At 43.0% G+C, this 25379-nt stretch overlaps 1 protein-coding gene across 1 annotated transcript; it reads right to left on the bottom strand.

The window, feature by feature from the left end:
• Window positions 1-241: 241 nt before the first annotated feature.
• Window positions 242-8104, bottom strand: AMIGO1 (adhesion molecule with Ig like domain 1). The gene is made up of 2 exons (XM_069756345.1): window positions 7954-8104; window positions 242-3067 (listed from the first exon to the last, which is right to left on the bottom strand). The coding sequence occupies exon 2, from the start codon at window positions 2771-2773 to the stop codon at window positions 1253-1255; it is 1521 nt and encodes a 506-aa protein (XP_069612446.1). The 5' UTR covers window positions 2774-3067; window positions 7954-8104; the 3' UTR covers window positions 242-1252.
• Between the last annotated feature and the right edge of the window lie 17275 nt (window positions 8105-25379).

The following is a 25379-nucleotide window of genomic DNA, read 5'->3' as shown; positions in this document are numbered from 1 at the left end:
CCATTGTCATAGATTGACATTGGCATTTAGGGAATTAACAGCAGTGAGCGGAGCTTAACTCCACTCGCTGCTTTTAAAAAATAGATGCCAGCTGTGTGGCACAGCCAGCAACTGCCAGATATGATGCAGGCTCAGCTCAGCTACCCATATGTCCAATTTAGGAAAAGGTTTAATATGTATTAATGTACTGCACAATAGAGGTATGAAAATATTTTTTTTACTGGAATTCAGATTTTTTTTTCAATAGTTCTAAGTCCTATGGAATAAAGTAAACAATTCTATATGATTCATCTTTTGGCAGATTTTTTAAATTTTCAAACAGGAGGTGGGGAAAAGAAGGAAACAATATAGACCATGGGTTGTAGCAATGATTCATCATCCAGCAGTGACTATTATCACTTTATATTAATAACAATGCATCTGGGGATTTAGAGGGGATCACATATGTAGAGATAATGGAACGTGGCGGAGTGTTGGAGTGTGCTTATGCAGCTGCTTCACTTTACAGAACAGTCAACAGTTTTCAGCCAGTCCTACACCATTGACATCAAATTCCCAGAAACTACAAATTCTAAAGTACTACAGAATGTGACATATTGGGATTAAATGCATGATGGGCACGTTGGATACATACATGAAAGCGTGTGTTATATATGATAGTCACCATTAAGTGAACAGTAGCTTTCTATGACATCCACTCTACTCTAGAAACTTGTGCTTATCATTGCTGACACCAACCATGGTCACTGATCGGTACTGATGCTGAGTAATCTATGGTGTTCCTACACGAGGAGAGTGCCTCTTTGTTTCTTTCCATGTGTCATCCATACTTTACAGCTATAGGGTGTACTTTCATTAGTGTTTAACATTGCAGTTATGGGACAAAAAATATTATCCCAATTTTTTTTTATTTTGGATCTAGTTTCTGCTCCTCTTTCTCCATTTCTTTAGAATGCTTACAGCTAGAAAAGATCTAACAGATGTAGTCAAAAATATGTCTACCTTACCTCAAGGTTCTGGTGGTCCTTCTACTTTCTACTCGCTAAGTGTTTGGAACTTTTCTACTTTTTTCTATATAGCCTTACCATTCAATTCCTTCTTTTTTTTTTCGCTCCGTCTCATCTTTCTCCTGGTCTTTGAGCACTAACCTGACATGCACATGCGCTTTCAGGAGATTTTTTTGGAATGAGTATTCTAGAGTTGGAGGTTACTAATGAGATCTTTGCAATCATTCTGATGATTTCCCCCCACCTCACACTACAATAGGGGTGTCAGAAAACACAGAGCTTATTGACCCAGGATCGGACAGCTTTCTTTGTGGAGATGATGGTTGTAGTGAGTTGTTTTTTATTCCAGGTGTATCCTGAGAACCATTTGGTTTAAGTTTTCCATTTTGGCCCCGAAGGTCTCCCGGGGGCTCCAGAAACGCCACATGACGACTGAGAGCTGCTTTGTCACTGGTAGTCTCATGGTTGGGTGTTGCACTGAGGACCGAGGAGCGAATACTGTCCCTGTCCTCTCCTTGGCCTCTATCCCCTGTCCTGCACCAGCAGCGGCATGGTGTCATGTATAGATAGATCAGGACTAGGATGACACTGGCAACACATCCCACAAGAGTAGTGTACGCGGTATTAAGTGTATCCGGGTGCACGTGTCTGGTCAGGTTAAAGACACTGAGGGTCACATAGAGGGTCTCATTGAGGACGTCGCTTTGAGCATAACACGTATATGTGCCCCTGTCCTCCAAACGTATGTGTCGTATTTGCAGACTGCCATTATTCAGAATGGATATGCTGCTGTTTATTTCCTCGCCGTCATAATGTTTGTGTATTTCATTTCTAGGCGTCACCCAAACCTGGCTCACATCTCGTTGTTTAGTGTCACAGTTTAAAATCACGGTATCCTCCAGATACACTTCCATGCCACTCTCCCGAACGATGCTGCAGTTCATGTATTCACTATCGTTGAGGGAAAATACATTTATAGAAACAGTCCTTTGCTGGGAGGGGGGATAACATCGTAACTGTTCTCGGAAGTCCACAGTGGATGCCAGCTGGCGGACGTGCCAATTCCAGTACAGTCCATATAATTCACAGTTGCAGGTCAGTTGATTTCCATGTAAGTAGAGCCTGTTGGCCAGCCAGGCGGGCAGCACCCGGAGTTGTGGCACTGGGAGACTCTTGATTTGATTGAAAGAGAGATCGAGTAGTGACAACTCCGGCAGTTTTTCTCCATCTTTTACCAGTTCTACAGGGAAGCGTGTCACTAAATTGTAGCTCAGATACAGTTTCTGCAGATGCTTCATCTCATCAAAAGCACTGCGATCAATATCCAGAATTGAATTTTTAAAGAGAACCAGAACCTCTAGGTTTTCCAACGCACTAAATGCATTCTCATCGAGGGCCCGCAGTTTATTACAGGACAGGTCCAGGTGACGCAGGTTTGGGGTCAGATCGAACGCCTCCGATGACACAAAAGTGATATGATTGTGTGATAGCAGTAAAGTGTGCAACTTAGTAAGTGGAACTGGAATCCATTCGGCCCTCAGACGTGTCAAGTTGTTATGTGTGACGTCCAGCATTGCTAAATACATTGGTAGACCGCTAGGGATCACTGACAGCTCCTTTCTGGAGCAAGAGATGACATCGCTTGCACATACACAAGTACCTTGGCAGTTTAGTGGAGATGCTTCTAACACTGTCATCATTTCTCCAAGAAAGCAAAGACTGAAGGCCCAAAACAGCTGTGGCCAGAAGACGCAGGATAGCCACATAGTGAGAGATGGGTCACAGGTAGTAGACACTTAACTCTGTTGCATTGTACCAGACCGAGGATGGCAGCGCTTCACTGGCACAGGGCAGTAGAGACCCTTCAAACATACTTATATGTCTCTTACCCAGGGTATGATGGAGGTAAGTCTTCAGAAATGACGGGTTAGCCCATACTCTTTGGGTTCAAACAGGTTTTAAAATCTTTCCGTGTCCAGCTCCATTATATCACATTAGGAATCAAAGGCAGATTAAAGGTGCGAGAGATTAAAGGCTAATAATTCCACAAAAACAAACTCCTGTTAGAGAAAAACACAGTAAAAAAAGTAAAACGATTTGAATAATTACAATATGTCACAACAAAACAAAGAGTAACCGACGTTTTAACTATTTTTCATAAATCAATAGTACTCTTGAAAACAAGCAACTTTGGAATATATTGTATTGGAGAATTCGCTTATTTCCGCCCTACTGGGTAAAAAATAAAGCTTAATCATTACATAAATGCAGTCTTATTGCATCCCTTTATAATTTATGACTCAATTCCTCATCATTTTAAAGATATTAGATTGCTGGAAAATCAAGCACTACTACAGTTAATCGAAAAAGACAATTTGTAGAGTCTGACCGATAGACTTCATCAAGAGTAAATCATTTTAAAAGACTCTTATTACAAGACTCACAGTACCGTCATTTTATACCCACCATTAAAAGGAATCTGTAACTAGGATTTTGAAAATCCCACAAGAAAGCAGCATGATGTAGGAGTAGAGACGTGGATTTCAGTGACGTATCACTTATTGGGCTGCTTGCTGTAATTTAGCAGTTCTATCTGCTGCAGATCTATCAGTTCTCTGAATCTTGAGCTCTGTATAACCCCCACACCTCTGATTGAGAGCTTTCCGTGCATACTGTGCATAGGCATAAAGCTGTCAATCAGTGGTGGGGCGTGGTAATACAGAGCTCATGAATATGGAGGACTACATGAGAGCAGGTTTACTAGTCCTCGAGTGATAATCTCCTGCTGATAAAACTATGAAAATTACAACAAGCAGCCCCGTAAGTGACACATCGCTGGAATCAGGGTCTATGTTTCTACAATATGCTGTTCTCAGATTATGTGGCCAAAACCTGGTGCCATATTATCAATTGAGAAACTGTTGAGTAACTCTCTCCTATGTATATATATATGTATATATATATATTTTTTTTTATTTATTTATTGAAGTGATTTCAGTATTAAGTAATCCCATTGGATGTCCCACTGCACACCCTTTGGAAACAATGTGGGATCTTACTCCTGGGTCCACTACAGTCGGCTGTTATTTAAGAGAGTACTTTTCTGTAAGTGTTGATTTTTCTTTTTGTTCGTTGTCAGAAAAATAATAGTAATGGGCATGAGTAAATGTTGGATGTAGCTAATTATAGGGGATCCCTAATTATTCAATATGACATTAATAGGGGCACCCTATTTTGAATAAAGTTAACACTTATATACTGTGATTTGATGTTTTTGTTGCGTTGTTCACTTTTCTCTTATAAATATCATTTTCTAAATTCTAGACGTAGAATAATTATTTATTCAATGAATATAAGCCGCGATTTTGAACTGATAATAATAATAATAATAATATCATCACACTGTTCTATAATTTTTAGTAATACAGTAATTAAGCTTTATTTATGTAAAACTGAACACCCCCCTTTAAGAATATATTTCCTATGACATTAAAAAAAAAGTCTTACTGACTGTTGGGGGCGCTCACCAGTTTCTTTAAGTCTCGCATGATTACATAACATTGTCGAATATTTTAATGGTTTTTAATCTAGCAGCATAAATACATCCTATTACATAACAAAATTGTGTCCCTAAAGAGGATATGGAGATTATGTTTAATGGACTTGATAAATTCGGGAGATTTCTTAGCAGATCCTGCATTATTTCTTCACTTATAAAGTCTAGTAGTAGTGCTTGATTGTCCGTTTTTATTAATTCTTGATTAGTATGTGACTGACAGCTCCAAGACTATTATCTGGAGAGATGATTGGTGCGTCAGTCACTGAGGTGGGGATACTCTGATGATGTTGGGGCTGGCAATCACATAGGACTATTCTTTCTTGGACTGGAAACAGGGAGCTTCAGATAAGACTTTTTATGGGGTTTTCTGTGAACAGAAACTGAAATCCTATATTAAACTAAATGTCCTTTTAATTCTGGGAGCAGAAATGTGCCAGATAATGCAATACTGAGGCCATTTCCAAATCCGAACGAGATTTATTATTCTTCATAGCAAGTGACTCACCTAATTTGGCGGCAACCATATAACTGATGAGCATGACTAGAACGCTTTTGCTCTGACCATGTACCGGCAACTTTCCCATTCAGCAATAATATATTCAGTTTTATTGGACATATATTCATTTATCTAGGAAAAGTTCTAACATTCTGTACTATAGGTCACAGGCCATTTAATGTAAGGGTTGTCTTGTCCACCTTTCAGGAAAATTTTTTACTTACATGCACTTTGGGCTAAAAATCATTTTTGCAATTGGGCTTCATTAAAAATCTGCCACCGTTTGCCTTCCATAGCATCTGCTGGCTGCAGAATGAGTTAATGTATATACTGCCTGCAGAATGAGCTAATGTCTATACTGGTTGCGGAATGAGTTAATGTCAATACTGGCTGCAGAATGAGCTAATGTCTATACTGGCTGCAGAATGAGTTAATGTATATACTGGCTGCAGAATGAGTCAATGTATATACTGGCTGCAGAATGAGCTAATGTCTATACTGGCTGCAGAATGAGTTAATGTATATACTGGCTGCAGAATGAGTCAATGTATATACTGGCTGCAGAATGAGCTAATGTCTATACTGGCTGCAGAATGAGTTAATGTATATACTGGCTGCAGAATGAGTCAATGTATATACTGGCTGCAGAATGAGCTAATGTCTATACTGGCTGCAGAATGAGCTAATGTCTATACTGGCTGCAGAATGAGTTAATGTCTATACTGGCTGCAGAATGAGTTAATGTCTATACTGGCTGCAGAATGAGTTAATGTCTATACTGGCTGCAGAATGAGCTAATGTCTATACTGGCTGCAGAATGAGTTAACTAAGAATCTGTCAGTCTGATAGGGAACTTTTAACTCTTTTATCTGTTTGTTTGTTTTTTAGCTCCTCTCTGCTAATTTATGACCACAGACCAGATTAAAGTAGGATGCGGAAACAAAGAGTCGGTAAAAGCCAAATTTTCAACAAAACCCAGTTGTAAAAATATATTCATTTAATTAAAAAAAAAAGAAAAATTTGCCCCCAAAATATTACTTTAGTGGTTTGGTTTTAACGTAAGGGTGAAGGGGATCCAAAAAAAAGATTCTTCTTTGGACGCAGTTCCTATTGTGGTAGATTTGTTCTTGTATTACATGGACAGCCCTTTATATGAATAGCTGCCATGGAGTACTTTGCATGGCTGGTTGTGACGTCACCCAGCTAATCGTCACCGTCATACCTGCATTTTGACAACCTGTCAGTGATATGGTCTTCACCCATGTAGTACCACATGTAGCATTTGTTGATCATAAATAACATTATGTACAACAGCTGTCAGCATTCTATAGAATTTCAGCTTAAAGTATAAACAGGGTCCATATCTGTTTCTACAATGCCAAAAAGTGACAAAAGTAACTTTTTTATAAAAGTTACCAACATCTCGTGGCTGTGCATTCTAGAATACCCGATGCGTTAGAATCGGGCCACCATCTAGTGATGTAATAAACACCAAAATCCCATCCGGTAACATATGATTGTAAAAGGGATCTTCCATAATTACTGAGTGTAGGCTCCACGGACACTCATCGTCTCCACCACATTTCTTGCCATCTTTCAGGCGCATTGGTCACAAATGACAACACAGGGAGAATGATATAAAACAGTCGCTTGAACTTTTCTTTCACCTGACTACTCTATCTAGTCCACAGTGAAATGCATTGTTGGCAACTTTTTGTTTCTTTTTTTTTGGTCATCTGTACTTGTTTTTTTACCTAATATTACACATAGGTGACAGCAGAGGGGAACATACACAGCCTATATGACCCAAGCACTTTCAAGCTTTTATGGCATTATTATTATACATTTTTATAGCGCCATTTATTCAATGGCGCTTTACATGTGAACGGGACAAATATATGCGGCGTGGTGAGTGTTTTGGCAAATAAATCAAATCGCCACTTGGTGGTGTCTATAAGCCGCAAACCCATTATGTAGACTGTACAGACTATACATACAGGCCCGGACTGGCCCACAGGTGAGCAAGTGAATCCACCGGTGGGCCTCTGTGAATAAGTGATAATACATTTGATTTGGCATTTACAGTTAAAGGCATCATCTAATCATTAGTTCTACAAACTATTCAGCTTAAGATAAGTGTTATTAGAGGTGTGCGCTAGGGTCAGGTTACTTTTACATGTCGCTGAACATTGGGCCCTCAGATTCAATGTTACTGCTGGGCCCTTGCTACCTCAGTCCGAGGCACATGACAATGACCCATCCTGACTGCCGGAGGCCAGTCATGTATTTATAGAGCCTCAAAGCTCAAAATTCGACTCATTTGAGCAGATCCACCTGATTAATTCCATACGTCATGTCGTCATCTATAGTGTGGCTTTTCTATTCTCGTTTCTAGTGCCATGTCGGCATCCATATGTGGTCCGCGTCCCCGCGGTCATACCTGGAGGGCTGCCTGTACTCTTGTCATATTCTGTGGGTGAGTAAGTGCAGCTTTTAGTCCTAGCCCTGGATGGGAGGGGGTTGTATGTTTACGAGGATGATGCAGATAAACTGCAGGTCCTCGGGATGGATGGCATTGTGCTGCTGATGAGAGATGAAGGTGTGTTTGTGTCCAGTCATCTGCGTCTAGGGACAGTCTGACCTCTGCAATCAGACTGGTCATTATTCCGCCCTCTGTGTATGAGCAGCCTCATGTTGTCGGTGCATTACTATACCCGCATGAATGAATGAATGTCTGTTTTGGGGTCTGTAGATTTCCGCCTGTATGTCAGCATCCTATCAGTATGTGTAGTAGTGTTCTTCAGGACCACCCCACCGGCAGCACTCTTGGCATACCTTTGTCTCTTCGTGCACCTGTTTATACTATGTCAATGTCTTGTATTGCTCCATACCTGTCTTTTTTTTTGCTCCTGTGAGTTCCTTGCTTTTTCATGTCTCTCTGTGTCGCAGGCAAGATGCAGTTCTTCTGTGTCCTCCGCATGCAGAAAGCTTCGTCCACTGCAGCCACTGCTGATCTCCCTCTTGTTATTGGTGCCAGAGAGCTGGGGGAGGAGAGAGAGAGTGAGAGTGAAAAGGAGGAAAAAAGAGAGAGGGAAGAGGGTGGAGAAAGGAGGGGGGAGAAAAAGACAAAAGGAGGAGGGAGACAAGGGGGATAAAGAGGATAAGGGAGGGAGAAATAGGGTAACAAAGGGAAGGCGGTTGTGTCTGCAGCCATCCTGGCTGATGCTCACCGACTCATTGCCCTTGTTGGGCTGGATTGGCTTCTTCATCGATACTTGGTGTAGATCTGCAGTAAATGTCGGCTGATTCTCATTCCTCCTTGCCTTTTATTAGATTTACTCAGGCTCTTTCCCTTGACACTTTCTATTACTGCTGCTTCTCATAACCTTTCAGTGATGTCCTTGAATCCTACACTCCTCTGGGTTATCCTCTGCACCCGGCCAGACTTATTCTTCTCTCCTGCACACCCAGCCATGATCTCTAACTCTCACCCTGTTGATTTTGCATCATTCAGTTCTCTGCCTGGGGGATCTCCGCTGCGCTGTATATTGCTTTTATCGAGGCATTAAAAAAATTAGTGTCATGAATTATTTGTTGTTATCTTTACCGACAGAGCAGACTTTTTCCAAAGTGCAGCATTATAGCGGTACTATGCTAGTGCACAATATCCAACTGTTTATATGCCACTCCTTATATGTACTAATTAACTCACAGGACTTCATACACTTCTATAAAGGATTTATTTTACCTCCTCTTTCCCCCTGCTGTTTCACTATTTACTCCTTTTAATAGTGGTTCAGGAACTTAAACGGCTTGACCTCTATTGGACCGCTCCTTTTTAATGTGCTTAGTGTACTGAATCAAATAAAAATAAAGCATACTTACCTCCTGGACCGGCATGCTCAGAGTGCTATGTCCCCTGGAGATTTGGGGACATTGTTTGTCATGTGAGTGCTGCATCCCATCAATGGCCTCGGATAGGCTGCAGCTCTTACAGTTCTGTCTACTGGAATAGAAGCAGAAAACCGCATAAAGAGAACCTTCAGTAAAATTTGCATTTTATTCATTGAAATCCCTGGTGTTTGTTACATGAGTCCAGTGGACAGTCTTACCAGCGATTGCATATAAGTCCAATGGGCGGTCCCATTTAGTGATTGTATATGAGTCCAGTGGTTGGTCCTATTCAACAATTAACAGTCTTCCTAGTATGATTGCATGCAAAGATAACTGTCTATCACTAGTAGGACCGCCCACTGGACTCATATGAATACAAACACCACGGATTTCAATGAATAAAATATAAGATGTGTTGCATTGTAATGTGAATAATATCTTGCATCAATTGTATATACTGTGTCATGTGAATAGTGTTATAATGTATAGAGTGTGATAAGGTATTATAGTGACTGGCCCATAGTGGGAGGGGTTAGAGTTGGGAGAAAGAGATTGCCTACTGTTAGTTAAGCAGATAGGGTTTGGAGTGTATAGTACCAGTGCTGCAACTAAAGGGTGACCCTGAGTGAGAGGAGACAGAAAAAGGAGAGATAGTATCATCCTAAGGAAAGTAATCAACGAGACAGAGTGGCCTTCCAGAAACAGGTCTTAGGGGAGGATGCCTAGCCACAAAACCTAGAGCTTGTCATGCCAAAGTAAATGCAAAAATGTGTATATATAAATTTACAGAGCATGGGAAATAAGGAGATTTGGAATTGCAACACAGGAAGTGAGTTATGATGTCACTAGATGCGCGGTAATGTCACGATGGGGGCAGGCTTTGCAGCGTTGAGAATCTCTCCCACCCATGTGCTCACCCACCTATCCACTCTCTCTTTCCCATGTGCTGATTTCTCCCTTCTGTGCTCTCTTCTTGGACCTGTCTACCCCATGTGCTATACCCCATGTCTGCTGTCTCTCCTTCCTGTGCTGTGTTCTCCCCTCAAAGACAATACTGACATTACAGCAGGAGATCACAGAGGATACATTTTGTGAGGTAAAATATTGTTTAAAAACAGTCAGTGAAATATTTTACCTGACATAAGAAATCCTCTGTAATCCCCTGCTGTAATGTCAGTATTGTCTTTTGCTCCCTCCCCTGCCCAGGAGATGTGGTATGCTCCGTACACGGTCAGACACAGACAATTTTTAAAATGAACTTCCGTTCGTGGGAAAACCCTTTTAATGTGACCGGCTTCCTCTGCCTGTAGACACGTCACGCATCTGCCGCCGGGATCAGCCGAATGATTCACTGCACCTGCGCGGAATTCACGCTGGCGCAGCAAATCAGATCGCTGCCATCTTTGTGCAGACAGATAGCGGTGGTCACATTAAAACAGCGCATGCGCTCCTCCTGCACAAAGATGGCGGCAGTCAGTGAATCATTCAGCTGATCCCAACGGTGGCGTGTTCGCGACTGTGTTCCGCTGGTGGTACCGTGCAAGAGGCTGCATACGGCATATACAGTGTGTCTGTGTGTGCGTACAGCATATACAGTGTGCGTGTGTGTGTGGTGCGTACGGCGTATACAGTGTGTGTGTGGTGCATACGGCATATACAGTATGTGTTTGTGTGTGTGTGTGGTGCGACGGTTTTCCGCTGGTGATACCACACAAGAGGCTGCTACCACCAGCAGTTTCCATATTGAGACACCAATCACTTGAGTGTCCCAATATAGAGGTCGGTGAATTTCCGCTGCTTGGAATTCTGGGATCCGGACACATTTGGATAGAACAGGATGTGAAGACATTACAAGGTAAGTAAACATAAACGTAGATATGCATCACTGAACCTTATTGGGATGATGTTATGCTTGCGCAAGGATCATGGACCTATTGTGCCGTGGACCTAGGAGAGCATGGAGGGGCGTCGCTAAGCGAACACCCAACTCTTCGCTAGAGCCCCTGATCCTGCAGCTAGACTTGGTTCCTGATGGACACCAGGTGCTACTCCAGTACAGACCTCGGATGCACGGCAGCTGAACCCCAAATCGACAGGAAGCTGTAATAACTGATTATGGCAAGAACAGCAGGGATACAGGCAAGCACAGCAGGTACAGGCATGGTGCAGTTATACTGACTGGCACGGCTGATTCACAGGCAGACAGGTACTGGCAAACACAGCTGATATACACATCGGCAGTTAATGGCGGTCACGGCTGATATACAGACAGGCAGGTACTGGAAGACACAGTTGGTATACAGGCAGGCAGGTGCTGGCGGGTACAGCTGAAATACAGGCAGACAGGTGCTGGTGGGCATAGCTGATGTACAATCATGCTAAAGCATGTCAATGTGAAATACATAAATATATAAATAGCAATACGGCTTTTGAATATTAGGAAATAATGAATGAGACGCTTTACACAAAATTTGGCCAAATAATATCTGCCCATCAACCAATGTCAAGGTGGTCTCAAAGACTGATGGGTCACTAACCAATGTGAACACCTCTCTTAGGCTGATGTCTGAATTTCTGGGTGAATGTGGACACCTCTCTCAGCAAAGCCTGCATTTATGGGTAGGTAGGAACCTGCTGCAATTAAAATCACTACATGGTGAAGGGCGGAGTGCACAGTTAGTAAGCTAACATAGAATCAGCCAAAAAATTGACTGGCACATCCAAACTAGTCTGAATAGGTGCATACTGAGAGTAGCTAACTCCTTATACAATATGCAAAAAAAGGTTGCACTATCGTGCTAAATCATGTCAATGTGAAATACATAAATATATGAATAGCAATATGGCTTTTGAATATTAGGAAATAATGAATGAGATGCTTTGCACAAAATTTGGCCATATAATGTCTGCCCATCAACCAACGTCAAGGTGGCCTCAAAGACTGATGGGTCCCTAACAAATGTTAACACCTCTCTTAGGTAGGCTGATGTCTGAATCCCTGGGTGAATGTGGATACCTCTCTCAGCAAAACCTGCATTTATGGGTAGTTAGGAACCTGCTGCAATTTAAAACACCACATGGTGAAGAGTGGAGTACAGTTAGTAAGCTAACATAGAAACAACAAAAAACTGACTGGCATATCCAAGCTATTTTGAATAGGTGCATACGAAGAGTAGCTAACTCCATATACAATATACAAAAAAAGGTTGCACAATAGTGATCAATCATGTCAATGTGAAATACATGAATATATGAATAGCAATATGGCTTTTGAATATTAGGAAATAATGAATGAGACGCTTTGCACAGAATTTGGCCAAATAATGTCTGCCCATCAACCAATGACAAGGTGGTCTCAAAGACTGATGGGTCCCTAACCAATGTGAACACCTCTCTTAGGCTGATATGTCTGAATTTCTGGGTGAATGTGGACACCTCTCTGAGCACAGCCTGCATTTATGGGTAGGTAGGAACCTGCTGCAATTAAAATCACCACATGGTGAAGGGCGGAGTGCACAGTTAGTAAGCTAACATAGAAACAACAAAAAACTGGCACATCCAAGCTAGTCTGAATAGGTGCATAAAGGGAGTAGCTAACTCCATATACAATATACAAAAAAAGGTTGCACTATCGTGCTACATCATGTCAATGTGAAATACAGGAATATATGAATAGCAATATGGCTTTTGAATATTAGGAAATAATGAATGAGACGCTTTGCACAAAATTTGGCCAAATAATGTTATTCCATATCAAGTGATGCAAATACGAATATTTTTTTCACCTGACGTCTTTAGATTTGTTTTATTTTTTTTATGACAGTACAACTTTAGTTACTTACAAATTAAAAGTTTTGAATTTTTTTCTTCATGAGTTAATTTTTTACAGACTTGTAAAGCTTTGAAAAAGCGCGAGTTTTTGCCTGTTATGGCTTTACATTTTTAGCATATCTCGGGCTAGAATTAAGATAAAGAGGTGGGAGAGGCATCATTTTTCTCAGACTGGTACCGGATTTCATTTGACATGTCACAAGACTATGTTTCTCTATATTTTGTTTTGGAGAAATCAAATTCAAAATTTTGATGCGCAATTGTGAAAAACACGTATGTTTAAAATTGTGAAAAAATGCATGTGTGTTACTTGCGTTCTTGTTTATATTTGTGCAGGGATTCAACTTGGGACTTTTCAAAATACTTTTTTTTAAAGCCTTGAATTATCTGATTTTATGTTTGTGTGAATTTCTTCCTTTTTTCTTTTCAAATTATCATATTTTTCGGACTATAAGATGCACCGGACCATAAGACGCATCTACGTTTTAGAGGAGGAAATTAGGGGAAAAAAATTGAAGCAAAAAATGGTCAATTCTGTACTGTAATATCCCGTATCCTGGTATATATGGTCTCATCATCCCTGTTCTGATACACATGGCTCCTCATCCCTACCTTGGGGTGCATGGCCCCCTCATCCCTATACTGGTATGCATGGTTCCCTCATCCCTATCCTGGTATGCATGGCTCCTCATCTCCTATCCTGGTATGCATGGCCCCCTTTATCCCTATCCTGGTGTGCATGGCCCCATCCTTATCCTGGTATGATTGGCACCATCCCGGTCCTGGTACGCATGACCCCATCCCAGTCCTGGTATGACTGGCCCCATCCTTTTTCTGGTATAAATGGCCCCATCCTGTTCCTGGTATGATAGGCCCCATCCTGTTCCTGGTATGCATGGCCCCATCAGGAAAGATTAAAAAAAAAACATTACACTCACCTACATGGTGCTCCCTCGCAGCGTCCTGCTCCGATGCCAGCAGCTGCTTAACCCCTTCATGACCTTGCCCTTTTCCATTTTTGCGTTCTCGTTTTTCACTCCCCTCCTTCCCAGAGCCATAACTTTTTTATTTTTCCGTCAATATGGCCATGTGAGGGCTTGTTTTTTGCGGGATAAGTTGCACTTTCAACGTCATCATTGGTTTTAGCATGTCGTGTACTAGGAAACGGGAAAAAAATTCCAAGTGCGGCGAAATTGCAAAAAGTGCAATCCCACACTTGTTTTTTGTTTGGCTTTTTTGCTAGGTTCACACAAAAAAATTGTGCAATTTTCCAATACTAATAGCGTTTCCATTTTTCGTGATCTGGGGTCAGGGTGAATCTCGATTTCACCCGCCACTATTGCGGGCACATGTCAGCTGTTCAAAACAGCTGACATGTCCCGGCTTTGAGGTTGGCTCAGCGCCGGAGCCCACCTCAAAGCAGGGGATCTGACCTCCGCAGTAATAGTACGGCGGAGGTCGGTAAGTGGTTAATGCTTGTAAGCAGCAAATGGCAGGGATGTCATGCAATGCTCACAAGCAGTGCACAGCTGACAGAATACTCACCGGGACCGTTCATCGCAGAGAGAGGTGAGTAACCATTCCTCTTCAGTAGCCCGCAGTGTCAGACAGATTTTTTTAATCTTTCCTGATGGGGCCATGCATACCAGGAACAGGATGGGGCCATTTATACCAGGATGCCAGAAAAATTAATATGCACTGCCCTCCAGGCCCATGAGCATGGAATGCAATGCATATTCATTTCTCTTTAGCAGCGGACACAGGAGTTAGCCGGAGCCACAAGCACCAGCCTCCTGTGACCCGACGCTCAGCCAAAACCGCTCCCCCACCTCCACACCACAGCCAGAGCCCATATATCCGGACTATAAGATGCACCCCCCATTTTCCTACACATTTTGGGGGGGAAAAGTGCGTCTAATAGTCCGAAAACTACGGTACAACTTATTGAATTCAACATTTATATGTAACAATAAAGAAACGCAAAAAAACAAATCCCGTAAGTGCCAGAATAAATACATCTTAATCATCATAACACAACTTGCTCAGCATTTTCAACCTGAATGCATTGAACAAACCAAAGGAAAAAGGGTGATCATATCCTCAAGTGTGATTTTCCAAATACAGTCTCATCCTATTTATATTTTAAAAACAAGATTAAAAGAACCAATATTTTTACCACCTATTTATACATGTAACAATTTTTTTCTATTATATCACTAAACATGTTATTTATGAAGTGTTTAAGAAGAATAGTACAGTAAATCCTCGTTCTATAAAATATGAACTAATCATACAATTAATAGTACGTTTTTAAACTGGCCTTTAATCATCAATGTGTCCCTTCTAGTGGGTGAAATGTAATCTTGTCCGTATGCGCTTACTAGCAATGGCCATTTCCTTTTGTGTCAGAGTATGTATGGCCTGTCATGGTGCTCTGCTCCACTTGAGTTAATATCTGAGTTTTGTTAACTTTTAAAATGTCTGGTTTTCTTGGATACACAAAGGACGGCGCTGGACCTGAAGCTGCAAAAAAGTCACTTCTACTTCTTCATTTTCACAATCTTTGAAGATTTGAAGAGTACAGTGTAGCCAGCCACCAGCACCAATCATATTCACAGGTCACATAACCAGTTATGTCATCCATTGCCGATCTTGTGCCACCTTCTACCACGTTATAGACGTCACTCTCTTTGCTGAATGAAAAAATCCTTGTTTTTATTTCTGTTTCACTACACGAGATGACAGTGTGGTATTGCTGAGTCCCTTTGATGGGTTCTGCTTCCTGTAACCGATGTTTTGACAAGTGCTCCTCCTCTTTGTAGTCATGGTTTGTACAATACATGAACTGGATGTTAAGAATATTTTTCACACTCCATTTGAAAAGTTGCATGAGTGTTAAGATTTAGTCTGAATATGGACTCTGGATGTTAGCTCGAGCTGCAAGGCGTTTCACGGTGCCTCCTAAAACATCACATACACCTTTGCCATGAAAAGTGCCATTCAGCTTCCACTCCAAAATCTTTCTTGTGATGACATACATCTAGAGCAGCGGTAAGAGCCGTGGGGTACTCGAGCTGGGTCCAGCGGTACTTAACCCCTTAAGCCCCGAGGGTGTTTTGCACGTTAATGACCGGGCCAATTTTTACAATTCTGACCACTGTCCCTTTATGTGGTTATAAAGGTACAGTCACATTTAGCGACGCTGCAGCGATCTAGACAACGATGCTGATCGCTGCAGCGTCGCTGTTTGGTCGCTGGAGATCTGTCACACAGACAGCTCTCCAGCGACCAACGATCCCGAAGTCCCCGGATAACCAGGGTAAACATCGGGTTACTAAGCGCAGGGCCGCGCTTAGTAACCCGATGTTTACCCTGGTTACCATTGTAAATGTAAAAAAAACAAACACTACATACTTACATTCCGGTGTCATGTCCCTCGCCTTCAGCTTCCCGCACTGACTGAGCACCGGCCGTAAAGCACAGCGGTGACGTCCCAACCATAAATGTAATCCAAACCCTAACCCTAGCCCCAACCCTAGCCCCAACCCTAGCCCCAACCCTAGCCCCAACCCTAACCCTAGCCCTAACCCTAGCCCTAACCCTAATGGGAAAATAGAAAAAATTACATTTTTTTTTAACTTTTTTATTTTTTCCTAACTAAAGGGGTGATGAAGGGGGTTTTTATTTACTTTTATAGCGGGTTTTTTAGCGGATTTTTATGATTGGCAGCTGTCACACACTAAAAGACAATTTTTATTGCAAAAAATATTTTTTTGCGTTACCACATTTTGAGAGATATAATTTTTCCATATTTTGGTCCACAGAGTCATGTGAGGTCTTGTTTTTTGCGGGACGAGTTGACGTTTTTATTGGTAACATTTTCGGGCACGTGACTTTTTTGATTGCCTTTTATTCCGATTTTCGTGAGGCAGTATGACCAAAAAACAACACTTTATTATCATACCGCTGAACAAAAAGTGGAATAGCACGCGATCAAAAAGACATATATAAATAACCATGGTACCGCTAAAAACGTCATCTTGTCCCGCAAAAAACGAGCCACCATACAGCGTCATCAGCAAAAAAAAAAAAAAAGTTATAGTCCTCAGAATAAAGAGATGCAGAAATAATTATTATTTCTATAAAATAGTTTTTATCGTATAAAAGCGCCAAAACATAAAAAAGATATAAATGAGGTATCTCTGTAATCGTACTGACCCGAAGAATAAAACTGCTTTATCAATTTTATGAAACGCGGAACGGTATAAACGCCCCCCCAAAAGAAATTCATGAATAGCTTGTTTTTTTTGTTTTTTTACGGTGTTCACTGAAGGGGTTAACTAGTGGGACAGTTTTATAGGTCGGGTCGTTACAGACGCGGCGATACTAAATATGTGTACATTTATTGTTTTTTTTTTATTTAGATAAAGGAATGTATTTATGGGAACAATATATTTTTTTTTTCTTTATTTAGGAATTTTATTTTATTTTTTTACACATCTATTTTTTTTTTACTTTATAACATTGCCCCGGGGGGCATCATGTTATAAGGTCAGATCGCTGATCTGACATGCAGGGCTGCAGGCTTACCAGCGCTTGCTCTGAGCAGGCGCTTGGTAAGCCACCTCCCTGCAGGACCTGGATGCAGCCCTGCGGCCATTTTGGATTCGGGGCCTGCAGGGAGGTGACGCTCGGTAGAAGGTGAGCACATCGCCTTGTACCGAGGGTCTCAGGGAAGCACGCAGGGAGCCTCCTCCCTGTGCGATGCTTCCCTTTGCCCCCTGAATGCTGCGATCATGTTTGATCGCAGTGTGCCGGGGGTTAATGTGCCGTGACCGCTCCTGGCACATAGTGCTGGATGTCAGCTGCGATTGTCAGCTGACACCCGGCCGCGAGTGCGGCCGATCGCTATGACGTACTATCCCGTCCCTGGGAATTAAGTCGCAGGTCACCTTGACGGGATAGTATGTCATATGGGATTAAGGGGTTAAAGGAGTGGTCACAGTGGCATTGACTCGGTCCATGGCCCTGGGCGTCCAGTAAAAGGGGATGGGTGGAAGTGGAGAATAAAGTCTATAAAGGATAATTCAGGACGCCACCTGTGGTATTCGGCCAGAGATGGCCGACACTTCTAAAAGGGGTCCACTGGGACTGATGGAGTTGCAGCAGAGATGGTATAGCTCCTCACAGGTAGAGCTTAGTCCCCAGGGCTACCGGTACAGTTAGTAAGAGGGATGATTAACGGTGGAGTGTAGGACTGAGAGTGGAGGAAATAATTGAAGGACACAGGAATAGCAGTTTCCTTTACCTTTTTACTGATGAAATGCAGGTACAGTCCAGAGTACAGGTAGCAGGTGGTGATGGGGTCTGGGCAGCCTGGACACAGCTTGGGATCCACCTAACCAGGTGGGTTCAGAGGCCTTCCTTCTGAGCTTTGTACTCTGACCCTTGCTGCCTGAAGCTCTGCACAAGTCCTCTCAGTGTCTGTACTTCCAACCCGTATGGATGACAGCCTGAGCCTGTCTTGGGCACTGCCTTCTCACTGGCAGCCCCAGGCTCCTGACCTGCTGTGTTGCCTGCGGATGTCAGTTGGGGCCTGGAGACTTGGAATCTCCTGGCCTCCGGATTCGGTAGCTGAGTATGCAATCCTCTCACCACCACGGACTCTGGTATCTGGTCTCTTTGCGCTGTATCTTGGGGTGAGCCCAATTGCAGCTCCAGACCCCAGGTTCCTCTCCTCATGTGCTTCCTTTCCTTTCAGTTTCTCATACTAAACTCACTAACCCTGCCTCCAGACCAGAACTTATAGGGAAGCTACCCTGAAACCGGGCTTATAGCTCCCTTTTCTGGACTGGAGTTAGGAAGGTGTTGCATGATTGTAGTACCTGATTAAGGGATCCCTCCTTGCGTCCAGGCATGACATCACCCCCCCCCCCCCCCAGGAAGGCGATGCCATTGTGGCATCCGGACTCCTGGGATGCCACACATTTATAACATTTTCCCTGTTTTTATACTGTGCAGAAGAGCCATCCGAGAAGTAGTAGACCTTGCTCAAACTTGGTAGGGTGTCCGTTTTTATCACTGAAATAATTTTTTTTAACAAATGAACAGCTATTGAATCATGAAGTAAGCACTCAGATATCATAACTACACTTTTGTACTTTATGTCTCCATTCTCATTTAATAGATCGCAAAAGGGTGCACAGTTGATTGTTCATTGTTCCAGTGAATTGACTGTGCTTCATCCTGAACAACAAAGGAATAGTTCTCTGAAAAGTCTAAGCTTTTTACTGCCTCCTTCTGTTTGATGCTTTCTTTAAGATGATTGTAGTAGTCAGGCTGTTGGCGAGATATAAATGAGTGTTTCTAAAGAACTATCATCTGTTCAAAAAAAATTCTATAAAATGTTCTGCACTTTTAAGAACAGTGTTAAAAGTACATCTGTCAACAGATATCCACTGTTTATAAGTTATATTATCTACCATAGCCTATTCAAAATAATTTAATTTTTTTTTGAGCGCCAATACTGAAGGACATTTTTTGCAAATATTGAGGTAACAACTCCAACTCTTTTCTGAACACAATATTTGAGACAGACATACTTTGTAATCGCCAAGGTTGGACTCGCCAATCTGAATATCTTTCAGCTTACCCCCTTCAATCATGAGCTTAGTGTTCTGTTGTTTTGTACATATGCATACTGAGTGTGTACCACTACCACCAGCCAGGACACAATTCTTCGGTCGCAGTTCAGCAAATTTTGAAAATCTTATTTTGGCAGAAGTGGAATTTTTTTCTTTAAAAAGTTCATTGGTTTCTTTTAAATTGGTAAGAACCACCCTCTTCTGGACATGAATTTTCTTACCGTTCACTTTCATAGACACACAATCTTTCTTGCCAGGCATAATTCAGCTCACTTCATCACTATTGCAAAAATCTCTCACTTTACCCACTATAGCTTTGTCAAGGATCCCATCGTGCTGCCACCAATTTGCCATGTACCCGCTCTCAGCAGGCGACTTGGGGTTGCACCTGCAAGGGTTAATCTATCGCCCCTCTATCAGCCCATCATTCAACCTCTGTCCTATGCTGTAATGGGAGCATAAATCACACACCGACTCAGGCCACACATCCGCTCATTCACACTGCCACCATTCACCGAACACAAGGGCGATGAGTCCCGGAAATATTACTTATACTATCTGCCAATCATAAGGATCAAACACTTTAAGGCTATGGATTCTTTACAACATACAAGGTTCAACTTGATAAAGTTTTATGCATTAATATAAAAAGGTACAGTGCTTACAATAAGAAAAAGGTATAAAAATATGGTAATAAAAAGACATACAAATATGCAAAACAGTTATAAAATAAACAGGAGGAAACTTACAGAAATAGCCAACTTTGTAGTTTGCTTTCTGCTCCCTGAGGGGGCGTGAATATGGACTGGAACACATCAGCTAGGTGCGCCTCAATCTGTGAACACGATTCTATCTATACAAGTCTAATTTATAGAGTTACTATGGAGGTCAAATTTCTAGAACAGCCTCTCGGGTTAATATTATAATTGCTTGCTTTTTCTTTGGCCCATGGTCACTCCACCAATGAATATATTATTTTCTCTGAAATTCTTGGTGTAAAGTTTCACACAGATAGATAGTGTCAGGCTGTAATTGACATCTCTCTTCAAAAGAGCTATAAGGTGTGTAATGTTTCCCCTTCTTTCTGGTTCCCAGCAGACCCCCTGTCGAGATTGGAGACAGTAGACTGCTTGCACAGGATACCATATATTGTGACCTTTGTGAGACCTGCAGTTTCAGGGCCGATGTTAAACTACTGCTGGTCACATATATAAACCTATACATATTTCACTACATACATATATACCTATACATATTTCACCACTCCTCCCTCCTTATGAACGTGCATGGAGGTTGACTTACAGGTCAGCTGCTGAGTGCGTATCTGGTTCCGATCCACCTTGGCGAGATAGGTCATCAGCATTGCCATGATTGATTCCTTTCTTATGCTGAATTGTGAAATCATATTGTTGTAATATCTTACTCTAAGCAATTTCCGTTATCCCCAACTACTCTGTTGAGCCAGCTCAATGGGTTATTATTGTTATCATGGTGAAGTGCGCCCATAGTGGTATGGTTGCAGCTTCTGCAGAGCCCACACAATTGCCAAACATTCCTTCTCAATTGTGGCATAAGCCACTTCTTTGGGCAGGAGTTTCCTGCTTAGGTAAAGAATTGGGTGCTCCTCACCTTGTTGGTTCACCTGGCTGAGAACCGCACCAAGCCCATAGGTACTGGCATCTGTCTGCACTATAAACCTGCTAGTCAAATCTAGGGCCTGAAGGACGGGTGAGCTTATCAATGCTGACTTCAAGGCAGAAAATGATTCCTGACACTGAGGACTCCAGGAGACTATTTTGGGAAGTTTCCTCCAGGTCAAATCAGTTAACCGTTTGGCCAGAGCATTGTAGTTTGGTACAAACCTCCTATTGTAGCCAGCTGAACACAGGAAGGACAGTACCTGCTTCTTGGTTCATGGGGTAGACCAGGCTGTCATGCTTCTCCCTTCCCTGGTAGAGTTGAGCGACTTTCTCAAAAGTCGGGTCGGGTGAAATCGACCGATTATTGCGAAAAGTCGGGGGCCGACTGAAACACGAAACCCAATGCAAGTCAATGGGGAATCAAAGTCGGCAGTGAGTGGAGGACAGGAAAACACCTACAGTGCCCATTTTAATGCGAAAAACATCAATTCGTATTACTGAAGCTTGTCAATCTTAATTTACTTTATAATAATAGTTAGGCATTGAAAATAGGGGGTCATTTGGCTAAAGTTGTGGGGGGTAGGGCTGGCTCAAGATTTTCGTGGGCCCAGGAAACGCAGAATACGTCACGGCGGTGGAGCAGGGAGAGGTAAGTATTTCAACTTTGCAAGTGCTGTGATTCTGAGCAAGCGGGGGGCCCACTAGTTGGCACTGGCACAGGGCCCCTCATAGTACGGCGGTGTGTTTGACGGCGGGTGGCACCTCTCACTGCCAGAGACACTTTTGCATACTATGAGGGGCCCTGTGCCAGTGCCAACGAGTATGCCTCCCCACCTGATGAAGGAACCTGCACTTTCATCTGCACCTTCGTCTTTGTCCCCGTGTAAGGTGGTATAGTATGCGGGAAGGGGAACCTGACTTTAAGCAGGGTCAGATTCTGGCTGTGTAGAGTGCAAGGAGAATGTAGTGGTCTGGGTCAATGTACCAGCAGACTCATCACGCAGTGGCTGGGCAATGGGCAGGATGAGGAGGAAACACAGATATAGGCCCCCCAAAAAAGTAGGCTAAATGCAGTTCAAAATTGGTAACAGGACTAAACAGGTGGCATAGCTTTGTTCTGTGGAGGACAATTGTAATAATGAGTGGTGCAGACATAGTTAGTAGGCCCAAAATAAAAAAGTAGGCTAAATGCAATTCAAAATTGGTAACAGGAGTACACAGGCGGCATTGCTTTGTTCAGTGGAGGAGGACAACTGTAATGAGTGGCGCAGAGAGACTTAGTAGGCCCAAAATAAAAAAGTAGGCTAAATGCAGTTCAAAATTGGTAACAGGAGTACACAGGCAGCATAGCTTTGTTCAGTGGAGGACAACTGTATTGAGTGGCTGACAGCCAGACACAGGTAGTAGGCCCAAATGATAAAGTAGGCTAAATGCAGTTCAAAAGTGGTAACAGGAGTACACAGGCGGCATTGCTTTGTTCAGTGGAGGACAACTGTAATGAGAGGCTGACACAGTTAGTAGGCCCAAAAAAGTAAGTAGGCTAAATGCAGTTCAAAATAACTAACAGAACTAAACAGGCGGCATTGCTTTGTTCAGTGGAGGAAAACTGTAATGAGTGGCAGACACAGTTACTAGGCCCAAATAAGTAAGTAGGCTAAATGCAGTTCAAAATTGGTAACAGGACTAAGAAGGCGGCATTGCTTTGTTCAGTGGAGGACAACTGTAATGAGAGGCTGACACAGTTAGTAGGCCCCAAAAAGAAAGTAGGCTAAATGCAGTTCAAAATTGGTAACAGGACTAAACAGGCGGCATTGCTTTATTCAGTGGAGGAAAACTGTAATGAGTGGCTGACACAGTTAGTAGGCCCAAATAATAAAGTGGGCTAAATGTCTGCCAAAAAATTGTTCATAAATAAACAGGTGGCATAGCTAGGTACTGGGGTGGGCTCCTCTTCTGAGTACCCCATAACAACTTCTTGAAACACATACCCATATCAGTTAATTACCACGCTGTGTAGGAAAAATTCCATATTGAAGTATGGGTCATATTTCGGACAATATTAGGGTAATCGTAATTTTTAATTAAGTAGCAGACAGTGGTAGTAGGTAGTAGGTAACTGAGTAGCAGACAGTGGTAGTAGGCGCAAAGTATTAGCTGGTCTAAATGGAGGCCAAGGCCCCTGTATATTTTATCTATCATCTATCATTTCAACAAATTTGTATTGGCAGTGCCATTGAAGGATTTAACAGCACAGACTACACAGTGGTGGAGCAGGGAGAGGTAAGTATTGGAAGTGGTAGAGCACTGTTCGAGCTGGGGGGGAACACTCTCTCGTGGGTGGTGGTACTGGCACAGGGCTCCTCATATTACGACGGTGTGTCTGACGTTGGTTGTGCACCACCACCGTCAGAGACACTTCATTGTACTATGAGGGACCCTGTGCCAGTGCTGTCGCCCAAGGTTGGGCACACCCACCTGTCCAGGCAAACGGCACTCACACGGGTGCTTGCGCCAGGTGGTGACCACGGCCCTGTCGGGGGGAGTTAGCCCATTTAGGGAGGTATAAAAATTGCCCATGGTGGACATTCAGCAGCTGCAAATGGCGGAATTGAAGAAGTCAGTAAGCGGAGACCAAAAGCAAGACATTTTTCAGGCAAGCTACGTGTCAGCAGGAGAAGGTGGGTGAGGCAAAATAATTTGAAATCCATGATTGGTTCATTTTAATGAAGGTTAGATCATCAACATTCTGGGTAGCCAGACGTGTCCTTTTTTTGGTCAGTATTGAACCAGCAGCACTGAAGACTCTTTCTGATAGCACACTAGAAGCAGGGCAAGCGAGCTCCTGTAATGCATATTCTGCCAATTCAGGCCAGGTGTCTATTTTAGATGCCCAGTAATCAAAGGGGAATGACCTGTGAGGGAGAACATCGATAAGGGAGGAAAAGTAGTTCATAACCATACTGGACAAATGCTGTCTCCTGTCACTTTGAATTGATGCAGCAGTACCTGTCATGTCAGCGGTCATTGCGAAATCACTCCACAACCTGGTCATAAAACCCCTCTGTCCAACGCCACTTCGGATTTGTGCACCTCTAACACCTCTGCCATGTTGCCCCCTACGGCTCGTGTGAGAACCATCACCGCCGCTGTGTGCTGGGAATGCCTGAACTAAAGGGTCTACAAGAGTTGCTTCTTTGGTAGCCAATATTTGCTCAAGGTTCTCATGTGGCATGATATTTTGTGATTTTCCTTTATATCGTGGATCCAGGAGGCCGGCCCACCAGTAATCATCATCGGTCATCTTTTTGATAATGCGGGGGTCCCTTTTAGGATACGCAAAGCATACTCAGCCATGTGAGCCAATGTTCCAGGTGTCAATTCACTGCTTGTGCTGGGTTGAGGAGCACTTTCTTGCAAATCAACTTCACTTGTGTCCCGCAAAAACCCTGTACCTGACCTTGCAACGCCACCAGTTTCTATTGCCCCCTGTGAAGCATTCTCCTCCCATAAATATTCATCCCCATCGTCCTCCTCCTCCTCCTCTTCATCCGCCACCTCGTCCAGGAGAGTTCCCTGAGCAGACAATGGCTGACTGTCATCAAGGCTTCCTTCCTCATCGGCTGCAGATGCCAGCTCCTTAATGTGCGTCAAACTTTGCATCAGCAGACGCCTTAGTGGGATGCTCATGCTTATGATTGTGTCGTCTGCACTTACCAGCCGTGTGCATTCCTCAAAACACTGGAGGACTTGACAGAGGACTTGGAGCTTCGACCACTGCACACCAGACAACTCCATGTCTGCCATCCAACTGCCTGCCCGTGTATGTGTATCCTCCCACAAATTAATTACAGCACTCCTCTGTTCGCACGGCCTTTGAACCATGTGCAGTGTGGAGTTCCACCTTGTTGCAACGTCGATTATTAGGCGGTGCTGGGGAAGATTCAGCGATCGCTGATGATGGTTCAGCACACGGCTGGAGTGTACGGGCGACCGGCAGATGTGCGAGCAAAGTCTTCGCACGTTCAGGACCAGGGCTGGTAACTCCGGATAATTTTTGAGGAAGCACTGCACCACCAGGTTCAAGGTGTGAGCCAGGCAAGGTATGTGTTTAAGTTCTGAAAGGGCTATGGCAGCCATAAAACTCCTTCCGTTATCACTGACTACCTTGCCTGCCTAAAGATGTACACTGCCCAGCCATGACTGAGTTTGTTGCTGCAATTACTCGGCCAGTACTTCCGCGGTGTGTCTGTTGTCGTCCAAACACTTAATTTCTAACACAGCCTGCTGACGCTTACCACTAGCTGTTCG

Source organism: Ranitomeya imitator, chromosome 3 (assembly GCF_032444005.1).
Source record: "Ranitomeya imitator isolate aRanImi1 chromosome 3, aRanImi1.pri, whole genome shotgun sequence".
Classification (NCBI taxonomy): domain Eukaryota; kingdom Metazoa; phylum Chordata; class Amphibia; order Anura; family Dendrobatidae; genus Ranitomeya; species Ranitomeya imitator.
Note: the sequence above shows the minus strand (reverse complement) of the source record. Positions and strands in the feature narration are given on the sequence as shown.

Coding starts and splice junctions, on each gene's coding strand:
- AMIGO1 (XM_069756345.1), bottom strand. CDS start 2,773: ATGTGGCTATCCTGCGTCTTCTGGCCACAGCTGTTTTGGGCCTTCAGT.